Below are 14,266 nucleotides of genomic sequence, written 5' to 3'. Positions count from 1 at the left end.
AATGCCTAAAGTTATGGTCATCATTGGTCACCAAAACGGCCCAGCAGATGACGTTCTCATATCCGAAGGTGTTTGTTTTCTAAATTTTAATCCTCACGAAAGTGTGTATTATTATTATGCGATTGAACAAAATCGGGTCTGATACCTTGAAATTACTCAACAGCTTCAGCGCGTGGAGCAAATTCGATTCCGAATGAAAGTCATTTTTCGGCCCTTCATCTCTTACAATAGGGTGGTTTCCTTGATCAAAGAAAACGAAAGGCATTGATTGCAATTCGTTACCCACCATTATTGTATTCATAATATAAAAATTATTTGGTTTTAGGTATCCCAGTTTAGACGAATGGAAATGGTCAATTTTAACCGCATTTGAAAAAGTCCATATTGGCGCCCATGCGATGCCACTCCACGTGACGTCACAGGGACCTAGTTTCTACACGAGTAGATACAGGTTTTACATCGTCTGAGATTACCAATACATGCATGAGGCACAGAGCTCGGGGAAACATGTCTTAATAATCACCTATTAAAACTGCCTATGGTCGGAAAGTTTCTTTCGTTTGAAAGGGTATTAATAATCCTTATTTAAGCCAAGCGCTACCTGCTAGCAGGGTACTCTGCTATCTACTAGCAGCCAGCATCGTATCAGCGCTCAAAGCCTCGCCCCAAGGTCACCTCACAATGCGGCAGCAGGAATCAGAAAGACGTCACACGGGGTTTTCCCAGCATTCATACTTAGCCGTCGCGTTTTCGCGCGCTTAAAAATGTTCACTTTTCATTTAATCGCGAAAAATAGATATCGTCATTTTAAAAAATCTAAAAGCGTGAAATACGTTCTCCAGAAGTAATAATATTTCGGTTTTCCATAAAAAAATAATAGGAAACAACCCTATTGGAAGCATCCCCCAGTGCATCATGCAACCCACCACACAACCTCGGCTCTTCCTCTTTTATTCCCTCTCTCTCTCTGGACTCATTGACCAATTGAAGGTATATTCTCTCGTCGATTCCTCAGAAGTGATGAATAAAAATCATCGTGGATAGTCAAAAAGAAATGGAGTTTTGATACTTGATAATTAATTAATGTAATTAAATATCCACATATGCATAAAACATGATGACCTGAAAATTCGAAAGCCAGTGAACAAATAAGATATCTTCCAATCTCTCTCTTCAATCTTTTCTCTTCAATTTCTGATGTGAGTTTTTATACGTTAAATGGGAAAAGATTCCTTATTGTAAGAATGTATTAAATAATCGGTCTTGTGTAGCTGGTTGGCTACTTTGTAGGGGAAAGTGGGGCAAAACCGACCGGTTAACCTTTTTTCATTTAAAACTTGACCTTCTGTTGATAATATTCTTTTAAATGTGGCTATTATTAACATTTATACATATAGGGTGTAGAATATTAATGTAAATGCATTTTATGATAGTGATTACTATATATATGCATGACTTTTTCCAAATGTTGACAAAATGATGATTTTGCCCCATTTGTGGGGCCAAGCAGACACCCATAGAATTTGCATTTACAAAACCTTTATTGTACAATTTTGGAAGATTTATTTTACAAACACGCTTTTAACATGTGTGTGATAATTCTCAACATGAAATAGTAAATTAACAATACCTATGTGAGGTTGGATATGAGCTTACGTACAGAAATCACACATGAAATTGTCATCTTCTTCTTCACAATTTGAACATGCCTCGTGAGCCCACCCTTTGCAGTTCAAACATTGTATCCAACCCACTTTATTCTTGGAACTGGAATACAACTCATTGTGTTACCCAGATAGTGCTGCAGACAGTGTTACCTAGATGTTAAGCGAATTAGGCTGGGAGCCGCTGGAGACTCGGAGGCTGCACGCTAGGCTTAGATTGCTTGAACAATTGAATGGATATCTTTAAGAGCAACACAGAGAACATAAAATTAGAGCCACACTATATTTCCAGGTCCGTTAGAAGCGATAAATTAATGACATTTTTTGCTGAATGGTTAGATGTGTGAATTCGTTTTTCCCCCGAACCATTAAGGACTTTAATAAATGCTCGTCCCAACTTCATTAGAGCACTTCATTTTTTTAAATCTGTAAATGGCTGGTGTCCTAACACCCCCTGCCACATGCCTTTTAGGCGGCTTGCAGGGTATTATGTAGATATAGATTGCAAAATATGCAAGCCTCCTTGTCTCCTTCATCACAATGATCCTTATCTTTAATTGTATCCAATCTCTGTCCATCCTGCCCTACACTCCGGTGACCGTTTTGCCCCTCGACACACAGCATCAGAAATATGGTAATACAAGCGTATCCTTAATCAACTACTCGACTACATGGGCTTAAAACACAACTAAAAACACTAAATTATCATATTAACTTACCATGGGTAAATCAGATTGACATAATATCTGCCAGATCCAAAACAAACGTAATAAAAATCATTACGAAAACTGTCAAAAACTTGAAAAATTCACAGAAACTAAATGGCGGCCACTACGCAAACGAAAACAAGCTTGATCTGCCGGTAATGGCAGCCACTTCAACTAGTTTATAATGTTGCTGCTTGAAAGCAACAACCACTGGGTAAAGGGGTCGGTTTGACCCGCCCAGTGGGTTTTGCCCCACTCTCCCCTACAAAGATAACCTTGAGAAAACGTGGGAGGCCATCCAAATCAATGAGAAATGGGCCACTTACGACTTCTTATTGAGGTTTATGGGCCAACTTCCATGATATCTGCCATGCTTATTCTCTAAAATGTAAAAAAATGAAGTTTTTTTGTTGACTTTTTGGATCTTTGTGGCAAGTATTTTGACAGACAATACTATGTATAACCGGTTTGAACAAAATCACATGTCATATGATAATCACATATAATAGGAGGTTGGTAATTTCTGTAGTGCTGAATAAAACTCAAGCTTTGATTTTCTGCACTCTTCTGCACTTGACTTTGACTAGTTTCAACTCCATTGGTGTTGTTCTAGAGGTCACTTCCTACATGAATAGAGGAAATAGCCAATGTTGCGTTGCATCTCGCTTACAACCGATGAAGATGACCTCCCCAGCTGCATAGAGGGACCTCAAAGAGGAAGTAGGAATTCATTTTAAATATGTAGCTCATGGAATATTATAACATATAAAGGCTATATAATTAGAGAGGAGAGATGGATGCAAAGTTAAAAATGTAGATGATGGCATTTATATTATTAATAGTGAGCTTATGATTTATTTCTGATAATAGTTTCATTTTTTTCATTTTCAGCTTTTTATTTATTGAGTGAATTAACTGCAAAAAATATGTTTTAATTAGATTTTTATTAAGATGGTACTGTTTTCTATTATTTTGGCAATTCATATCAGTTTATTTTTATTTTCTGTCCTGATGAATGAATCAGTTCTCTGCCCACTGGGTAAATATTCCTGTCCCTAATTTTTTTAATAAAAAATATCCAGTCTGAGACATTTCACTGCTTGGAAATTAGCTATTGGGAACTGGTGGGGAATGCTTGGAAATTATAAGAGTTAATGGATTTATCGCAAATCAATGGTAATTTTTTAATTGAGTTTTTGCGAAAAAATATTTGAGTTGATGTGGAAAAGTACTCAATTTGCAAAAATTTTGGCAAATGATAGAAGACTTCATTGTACAGATGGATCTTTGCTCCATTGTCCATTGGTTTTCTACCTGCCCTAATATAGAAGTGTTACTGATTGGGAATCACAATGCCTTACTATCCCACACATGTACCTTCAGCTCATTCTCACCAGATCATCGTCAGATACAATTTTTGTCGCAAATTGTTTGGACGGTCTATTTCATTGAATTTATGTATAAATGCCTCTGAGAACTTTCCTCATGCTGCGGCTATTCCTTTACATGGTTACCAATGCCGAATGCAGAAGATGATGACGTCAACATCTGGATGTTTGCAATGATCGGAATTGGCTGTGTCTTCATCATATTTGTGGCAGTGTCCATCTACCTCATGTGGTAAGTTTTAGCTTCTCAATGCACACTCAAACTTTACAAATATGACCTGAGATGTTAAGTGTTCACACCCATTTTTGTGCTGAGTTTTGTTTGCTTTTTGATGGAAAAAAGGTTAATATTATCTGTCATACTACTGATCTATTAGATAAATGTTTTATATGATTTTGTTGATTTATAGGCTTTGTTTAATGCTTGTTTATTGATTTGTTTTTTTAATGAAATTGACTGACCCAAAAAAAACAATTTCACAGTAAAAGGTTGCCGCTTGAAGCAGGTCTTTACCAAAAATGCCGGTAGTGTTCGAGAGAAGCCTAGGGGTCCTCAGGTTGCGGATGATGGCGGAGATATCTTTGAGGTGAGGGATGGGCGAATACTACGTTGCTATAGATTTTGATTAGGCTTCTGATAGGTTAATGGTGCTGTCAAACTGTGTTTATCAGATTAAAATAATCAGAGCCAGACGTGCGGACACTTCAAAGTCCTTCCTTAACCGTTGGGAAATTTTTCATGCCAGTGTTAACTAGTCTTCATGGGGTTCTGCCCTATCTTTGGAGTTTGATGGTTTGGAGTCAGTGTTGGTGATGTGGGTATCACAATAAAAAATTTTCTGCTATTTACTATTTACTGATGCAGTGGTTGATGCTAAATTTGCTTCACTAATCCCAAAACATCTTATGCCAAAGGTAGAGACTAATCCTGAAACGCGGCAAGTATCCACTATTGACATATGACTGATTTTACTGTCACTTGTCATCAGCCTTACTTCACTTGTTTGTCAATGCTTGGTAACTATGTTTTGTTTCCTGTGGACTTAGTGTAATTTTGTGAGTGCTAATACCTAATGAACGAGTGCTAATGATTGCCAATGAATGCTAATACCTTTTGACTTGAGCCAAATATATGACTTTGACTTCTGTAAGGCTGGTGCCAGTTGTCATTAGTCAAATGGAAAAATTTCCCTGTAGTTATTTCCTTTGAGAATTCTTCAATGAAATTTAGACATAATGTATATTTTTAATAAATTCATATGCATTCTTGATAAACCCTTCATTTATAATGCTAATAAAATTTATTCTCAATTCATCTCCTTTTGAAATTTGATGAACATCTAAATTTTTCTATAACATATTGCCTTTCTGATTACAGATACATCACTGTTTTAGACAGCACCATATGACCAGTAGAGTATTTTGAAATTGGCTAATGACCTATGAAATGCCTTGCATTTTTTTAAAAGGCATATTCATATACATAACTACATATGTAATTTGTAGATTGGATAAGATTTTCTAAAACAACAATTGCAGGAATTGTCGCTCATTCATCTCATTGACATTATAGTAAAAATTGAGTAGCTTGACCTACATAAAGGCAAAGGCAACCCATCACATTGGAGTTGTTGTTTTCACAGCAAACTTCTTGAAATTATGCTCACCCATTAGGCTTGTATAGAAGAATACTGAATTTATATGTACCTATCCAAAAACCTTGTTCAAGATAAATACCCTTTTCTTAGTTTTCTAAAAGCATGTTTAATTTAGAATAGTATTTACTGCACTGGCTAGTATTTGCACACAAATTTATTTGAATAACTTAGATTTCTTTAATATTTCAATCTGTATTATAATGAATGGTATTAATGATAGAAATTTTGCGATCTATTAATGTGTCCTTTCATAACTGAGGTTATGAATGCATGCATTTTGTATGAATCAGCAATCTTTTTTAAAGCTAAGTACTTATATATTTATTATGGTTATCATAGAGAATTGGTTGTAGACATTTCCACATAAGCGTAAAAATACATTCTTACCTTCTTTGCACTTCTACTCTTCGAATTGCCTTTTCAAATGTGTACGTATAGTTGAATACTCATATATTCAGGGAGACTAATGGTGCATCTTTACTCAATGTGAAGATGTGTTTATAATTCATAATCAAGCAGTAACTAAAGGTTTGGATGTTTGCTATAAAATATTAAAACATAAAGCCTGTATTGTTGAATTATTGGTATTTCAGTTTTAATTATTTTTTCAGAAAAACAATCCAAAAAATGTCTGATGATGTTGTAATGATAGTTAGGGGTGCCCTTTGCTTAAATATCAGAAATATTCTCAATAAGAAGTAAAATGTGGAGTGAGATGAGAAATATCTATGCAGAATTACCCATATCACATTAAAATGGCATTGACACTGACATTTTTATCTGCTCCTACTCTTAGTAATGGGGATACATGCTCGTGATGCTTTACAAAACAACATATGTTTGGCCTACTTGTGATTGATCCTCATGCCATACTCCTCACAATTTTTATCTAACGCATCCACTAGAGCCTGCAGTCCCCTTGCTGACTGGCTTGTGAATCCCTGATCATTAGCGATCCCCACTGATTTGAGCATCATTCCACCCAGTTTACTCCAGCTTCCTACTCATCCCACACTTCTCTTGCTTTCTCCTCCACGTACCCACTAAAAAGCCATGTCGACAGTGGACAGCCTACCCTCTCACCTCAGCCAATGCTTGCCCACCCTCATTCTCTGTCCACTACCCTCTAAATTTTCCACTCAGCCTGGAGACTACATTTTCATCTCAATGTGCTTCCTTGGATTACCTCCATTCTAGACAAGTGACATTGAGAGTGGATATGATGGATTGGCACGGGGATGGCAATCAAATTCCAGAGTCTCCCAAGGATCAATTCTTTTTATTCAACCTGTTCATTGATGGCTTGCATCACTATGGCTGAATAGCACCGTCATACTCTATGCAGATGATATCCTTCTTTCCTGGGTCGAAGAAAGGGAGGGCCTGAGCAAAGGGACCAAGGTCAGGAACGAAGACATTAAACTCATTCAAAATTGGTGCAGGGGAGTAGGGGAATGTTGGTCAAGCCTAAGATATGTGCAGTGGGTCACAATAGAATACAAAGGAAGTTCATTGGTGCACGGGACCTAAAAGTTCATTTTGGGTTATTGGAGCTGCCCTATGTGTGGTACTTAATTTACCCTTGGATAACCATTTTCAATGGCCCATCCTGGAGCGAGCAAGTCTCTGGAGTGCAGTGGCGCAGCGAGTGGGGGGGGGGGGTTTGGGGGATAAACCCCCCAGAGCTCAGAGAAATTTTTAAGTTTAATCCATTTTACTTAATTAGATTGGTATTAATAATACAATAGTGCAAGGATGAATAAAATATCCCTCAGAAACCCGTAAAACTCACCGTTTTGAACCATTTATCTTTAAAATTCCGCAATTCATTAATCTCGCACCTACCGCTTATCCTGGTGGGTATAGCATACCACCACATACCCCGGTATTAGTTGCACCTAAACACCCCCAGCCTTAATTCCTAGCTCCGCCCCTGCAGTGGAGTGGTCTTCAGGGTGCACTGGAGTCTGAAATGGCTTAAGGGCATGCAACTGAGACCACCATCAACTTCCTGCTGGTACAAGGACCATGCTACAGCCAATCCTCGACTTCAGACTCATTCCCTGCAGTGATCTGTCTTGGAAAGATATGAGGAGGCCAGGGGTGCTGGGGATCAGGTTCGAATCCCGGCAATGGCAGAGAATTATCAGAGACTGCCCGATCCCTGCTTGAATGTTGTGTGGAGGACATTTCAAGCACAACACTCCGTCCGTCGGATGGGACGTTAAGCTGTGGTCCCCTTGGCACCTTTCGTTAAGAGCGTATGGAATACCCACCAGGACAAGCGGAGCGGTAGGTGCGAGATAATTAAATTGCGGAATTTTAAGATAAACGGTTCAAAATGGTGAGTTTTACGGCTTTATGAGGGATATTTCATTAATCCTTACACTATTCTATTAGTGATATCCATCCAATTAAGTAAAATGGATTAAACTTAAAAATTTCTCTGAGCTCTGGGGGGGTTTTTATCCCTAATTTATCAAAACCCCCCCTTGCTGCACCACTGGAGGAGGCTGCAGGTAGTACAAAAGTCCTTGGGAGCTGGTCAGGCAATATCTATAATAAGTAAGGGCACCCACAAATGAAAGAAAGACATATTTATTCTATTGCATTCTGACAGGGCTCTCTGGGCAACTGTGCAAAATTCCCACATGCGTAGGTATGTTTATATTTTAATCTATGTCTCTACTTTTCATCTAAAAATGTGCTTAAAATTAGTTTTTTGTCAAATAAAATATTGCAACTGATTAAATTGGTAAATGAGAGCAACTGGATTTGAGGAAGAGTCAATGCCCCATCCAACCCAGAATGAAGAAAATCAAATCAATTCAATTGCACAGTCTGGACTACATATTTTAAGACTACGAACGAGTCTCCCCATCCTCCAATTTATACTTATTCTCAATTTATACTCTATACAGGCCTGGTCTCAAAAACCATACTGATAGGCCAGTGGCATAGCCAGGAATTTCGTTCGGGGGGGTCCAAAACCAGGGGGTAAAATAAAAAAAAATAAGGTACTAAGTAATGGGTTTTAAACCAATTTCAACACTTTTCACAATCGAAAAAACTTCACTTGTTAAAAAAATACTTTGTAAATTCATGATTTTTCAATAATTTGTTTTCTTTTATGAAGGAAAATAATTGTGCTTTTATATTTCGGTGGGGGAGGTCCGAACCCCCCCTGGCTACGCCACTGTGATAGGCAATTGTTTTTAAGAAATCAATGTTTCCAGATAGTTCAATTATTTCTGCACCATAGGTGTGGCAATTGTGCCATTCATATTTCTTCTCCACTCATCAATACTCCAATGTGTAATCATTATTTTCGTGCTCAATATTGAATATTTTTATGAATTTATTGAGCATATAAGCTTTGTCTTTTACAACCAATGTATAATTTCAATGCTGTTGGCATTTATTTTCATTTCAGCCATAATTCTAGCTATCGCAGTGGAATACTACAGCCTAGGATCCAAGGGATTGTGGGAGTAGCACAAGGCTCGAGCAGTGCGGCTGGCAGGGAGGGAAAGCCCTGACAAGGACGGATATTTCTCTGGAGTTTAAGGTCTGGAATTCGCTGCTTGAAGAAGGAATCTCAGTGAGGTGAAGCGCTGAAGATGATTTATTATGATAGAAAGGCTTCAGAATGATTTTTGTGACAAAGAGTTTGGTGAGATTTGACTCTTGGTCCAAGCTTTTGGGCTGGTCTTGATTCCTAGGCATGGCTCGCTCATTGGGAGACGGGATTGTTGAGAAAATTTCCCTTTGAAGACCATTGTGTACATAGAGTCTGTGAGGTTTCAAAAGGTAGGGTCGGTATGTATAGTGGTGTGAAAAAATTTATGAGATTTCATGCATGTGAGGCACAAAGCAAAAACAATTGAATCAGCCAATTACATCTAGTGTTTTGTATTAGTCTTATTTGATTATTAAGATATTTTAATATGAATAATTATGTTAGATGTCAGGGATATAAAATAATTTTTTACCAAAATTAATGCAATCAAAAGCTTATTCAAAGCAGATTTCTTTGTAACAATAGTGTCGACTCTTGCTCGAAGTATGCAAAAAAAGCAGAAATTTTGCAATGAACATCATTTGATTTGCCGGTGCTGAAAGACTGCTAGAAATGAACTGAGTAAAGGAACTTTGAAGGTGTCTTATGAGAGTGTTCAAGTGAAATACAAAAAGTGGTGAACTGCGAAGACGGAGGCATAAAGAAAATTTTGATTGTGGAGCCATTTCCCCCTATCTAAAGTCATCCTGTGTCCCAGCTGAATCATCTCAAAAATTCCAAGTGCTGAGTGAGCTTGTTTTCTTGTCTCAGATAGCTACAAAAACATATTAAGAAGACGTGCGGTTAGAATGTGAGTGAAAGGAAGTTTCTCTCACAACAAAACCTTGTTTTTTTTTGGAAAACGTCAGTTATACTTGTGTGTAGTTAAATTTTTGTCTATTTGTGTCGGTTGTGAGTGAGTGTGTGAACGTCCATTGTAAACCCCACGTGCATGCATGATTCATTTGCAGATGTTATTCCCCCATTTGGAAACCTAACCCTGACGTCGGTAAAAGAAATAATCAGAATGGTATTTTCGCAGTTTAATGTTACACCTCATGCATAAAAGTTAAGTAAGTTATTCAGTGTGAGCCCATTACATTGATATTGTATTGTATCCATATGATTGTTGGCATGTGAAGGAACTTGGATTTTATACCTTTATTAATTTTACTTTAGTATTTCAAACATATATATATACACTGGGCATGCTCAAAGATACTCCCTGGTTTTCGAATTATGTATATAATTCTTGAAAAATTTCATGAAGTTAATCTTGAATTCCACACACTCTCGTGGAATGTTGTTTTTAAAAATTCTTTTGATATGAGGTATGTATTTCCCTCTTTGAGCATTTTTGTCAACAAACCAGTGAAAGAAGTTGAGTGTGAAAAATATTTGCTGAACTATGGTACTCATGTCAGTAATTTTATAAAAATATTGTTATGAACAAGATTGGAATAGTTTAAAGAGAGAATCTTTTGCAAAACACTTACTCTTGAAGTGCTCTTGTGAATGATCAGCACTAATTTATGGTGCTACGATAGTGAATTATAATCACTCAATGGTAGAGTAAAATCTGGGCAGAAATAATCCCCAATGATTATCATGCGTTGCCATTTCCATTATTGAACTGTAAACGCTAACTCAAAAAAATATGCTTCACACCACACCCAACATGTTTTGGTATATTCAGAATGGAAGACAGGTTTAAATTTATCCCTGAAAGGTATGTGAAATCAATTTCCTAATGAAATGCATACTTTAAAATATCTAATGCTTAACAATCTACTTTCTACCAAAGCAAGTAGCATACTAATCTACTGATTATCTTCTTCAAGTGCATAATACCTCCAGAATATTTCTGACATAGCATCATGGTACTTTCAAATGTAAATACTATTCGGAAAAGTAATATTTACAGTCACTGTAATACATTTCCTGTAAAAATATTATTTCTAGTCTGCCTTTCTTAATTTCTCATCAATATGTAGGAACCAACATATCCTGCATTAGTGATGCTGTAAAGCGACTCATTTACAAAAAAAACATGGGTGTCTAATGTCCACTTTTTATTGGCAACAGAATGAGTATTTTCTTATATGCATGTATGTCATAAGATATTTGTGTTGATATGAGTGAAGATAGGTGTACTTTTCCCATTATATATCCCTATATAATTGTCATCTCAAAATATGTAAATCAAAAATACTTGTTTTGGAAGTAAATGGAGAAACATCCACCTTGCATTGTACTAGGAATTGCAATGTGTGCTGACGACTATATGGATGTGAAAATTGAAAAAACAATGTAATTCTGTGCAGAAAACTATGCATGTATTCAATGTATATGCTGGGTTAATATGCCTCTTGCTGTAAAATCATTGGATTTTATTCTTGATTTATGCTTATATTAAATTTCAAGAAAAGTCATTAGGTCCCTACTTCTTTACAAGCATGTCCTTAAATTATGATACTCAAGTGTGCCCTCGCCTGTGCTTTCTTCTGACATACCTACGTCACGCATTGAAGGATATAAGCTCAGTTATCAATGTAGTCCCAACCTTCTATCAGAGGAGGAGCATGTAGTTGAAATTGCTGGGTCACATTTGTTGTAAATGAAGATAATTTAAGTGGAAAGGTGATCAAAATACTTAACCCAGAGATACTTTACGTCCTTAAAATGCCATACTATAGCCATTGACACAAAAAAAGTCTGTGCTTTTGAGTTATACCCTGTGTAAAAGAAGGGATGTTGCTTGATAAAAAATAACAAAACGGGGTACTTCAATGACATGATTATTTCTGTGTCAATCCCTTCGCAAGAATATTTACTGGCAACAAAGTCATAAATAGATCCAACCAGCCAATGTAATGATAGGGATAGCCTTAGCGTAGAGGTCGCGCTGTCCAGTCACCGTTAGCACTGAGTTTTTTGCCACCCTAGGAATGAATTTCCAAGATAGTCCACATCGTTAACTGTTAGAGTGGACTAAGCATCCTAAAGGTGTGAGGCTATCAAAGATTTTCATATGTAAATTAGTGCATCATTCACATTCTAAAGGTAAGATAATACTCAGGTCGCTAGAAAATGTGCCCCTCACTCTGATTTTTTTAAGGATGGCTTCGTTGGAATGAAAAGAAAGTCGATGAATGAATGATTTTCCTGACTACCTATGAGCATCCAGCAAAATGGGTATGGACTCTGGATTTTCATCTTCCAAAAAGATCAAAGGAGCTCCCTTCCATAGGGTGACCCACAATATTTTGGAAGAACAGTAAACACCATATTTTGCCATCAGTGGAGTGCAGTTCATTCAAATGATGGAACGTGGTGCTCTTCTCATCTCTCTCTCTTAAGAACCCATCCTGAATAGAGGGTGCGTCTTTCTCATTTTCCTGGCTCCTTCATTTCTTCCCTTCGTCCAATACCCTGCAGAAGCACAGGGTGAAGGAGTCTGTTTATTAACACGTTGCGTAAGGATGGCGAGAATTCTCGTCATTTTTTTTCCGAACGTTACAGACGGATGGCGAAGATTTTCGTCATTTAGGCGCGTCAACCTAAACAATTTTAAATCGTAAAATACGTATTCGTTTTTAAATTTTCAGTTGTTGTTCGTTATTAATAATGAATTGATGCATCATAACATTTGATTGGGTAAAGTTATATTCTAAACATTAGTTTTTTAACCATGTTTAAACCAAAGGCATATTTCCAATCTCAACACCTCCACCCAGAATCAGTGTTCCTAGGAATTTAAATACCCCGGTACACAACGTATTAACAGATATGCCTCCTAAGAGGGTATTGTTGACACAGATCAGAATTACATGTATCAATCAGCTTTCCTTGTGGACCATTAATTTATGTAAGTCATCAGCCTATTGATATTAGATTTGTTTCAAATTTTTCCGACAGACAACAATTCTGGCCTTAGCAGAGAGCCAACAGAGTGAATAAGTTCGAACAACAAATTCTGATCATGTTGCAACTGCCTGATGGCAACTGACGAAAACTGATCCTATCAGTGTCAAGCACATTCCTCCAGGAGCACAACCTCGCAAGCACACGTATTCCTCCTGCAAACTTCGACAACATCTTTTAATTACGCAAAAAACCATTGCAGAGGTAGAAGAGTATGAAGCTATCATCTCAGAGGAAAATTCTCCAAATGTCCACCCCTCACATCATAGCTCTCTAAATTCTACACTTGTGGTTTTGTGTGAAAGGGAAGGGAAGGCTTCTTTTCACCACTGATTTCCCCTTCTTTTGGAAATAGTTCACTACCTTTCAAGCAATCAATTTGTCAATGCTCTGTATTTTTTCTAAATTCTCTGTAGCTAAGTGACATAGGTGATCACCTCTATCATTTCCCATCTTGTTACCTGATTGATCTGCCTATTATTACTCATCCAATGACTCAGGCTTGGTTTAGCTTTCTTTTTATAGCCATTTTATTTCTTGTTCTTTGAATTTTATTGTAGTGATAGGATTCAAAATCAGCTCTTTGCAAAAGACACTACATATGTAGTTAGTAGGGAGGCATCAAGGGCTTCAATGCATTTTCATGGGCGTTTATTACTTTGCAGTGACAGGAATATGATGTTAAAACTCATTGGGTGTGGATGAGAAAGAGAATTAAGGACTGTCATACATATTTGCGTATCCCCCTTCTAAGACTTCAAAAACTAAGCTCATGTTAACAATTAGCTTGACATGCCTGAAATATTTGATAGCCCAGTGAACTTGCTGTTGGCAAGAACTACTAAAGGTTTCCACCTTTGAGGTTTCAATGTATTTTCCCTCTGAAAAATAGAAAAAAATCCTAGTGACAATTTATTAGCATCCACTAGGGTCATTGTCTAGATCTTTCATAATATTGGTATTTTAAGGTATTGGTGAAATTTATTGGTGTATTTACTAAAGCCAATAGAAACAGAAATTAACGTCTCTGAGACTGGTTTTTTGGTTGGCTTGGCAACCATCATATGGAAGGAGAATGTATTTTAACCTGAAGACATGGTAAGAGTAAGGATTGGTGAGGATCATATTGTCACCACTCTTAAGGCCGTTTTACACGGTTCACGGAATTGCACAATCTGGCGTACGTGCGAAGGCGCAATCAAAATTGCATCGTGTAAAGCGGTGATTTGCTAGAACACATGCAAGAATGCGTGGATGCGAGACGGCAAAATAGCCCCTGTTATAATTTTGTTCATGCATTCGCGCAATTCAGCGCCATTTTAGAAAGTCATGCAGCTCTAACCTGCGCAATTCCGTGCCCCGTGTA

General features: G+C 37.2%; 1 protein-coding gene across 1 annotated transcript in view; it reads left to right on the top strand.

Annotated features, from left to right (window-relative positions):
• LOC124165207 (thrombospondin type-1 domain-containing protein 7A-like) overlaps positions 1–11,408 on the top strand; it is a 1,035,737-nt gene extending 1,024,329 nt beyond the window's left edge. Inside the window, exons 33-34 of the mRNA XM_046542486.1 lie at positions 3,901–3,991; positions 8,851–11,408. Of these exons, the coding sequence (XP_046398442.1) occupies positions 3,901–3,991; positions 8,851–8,956 (197 nt within the window). The 3' untranslated portion in view covers positions 8,957–11,408. The remainder of the gene's footprint in view (positions 1–3,900; positions 3,992–8,850) is intronic.
• The last annotated feature ends 2,858 nt before the right edge of the window (positions 11,409–14,266 follow it).

This window comes from Ischnura elegans, chromosome 9, assembly GCF_921293095.1.
Source record: "Ischnura elegans chromosome 9, ioIscEleg1.1, whole genome shotgun sequence".
In the NCBI taxonomy this organism is placed as follows: Eukaryota; Metazoa; Arthropoda; class Insecta; order Odonata; family Coenagrionidae; genus Ischnura; species Ischnura elegans.
This window is presented reverse-complemented; position numbering and strand designations above follow the sequence as displayed.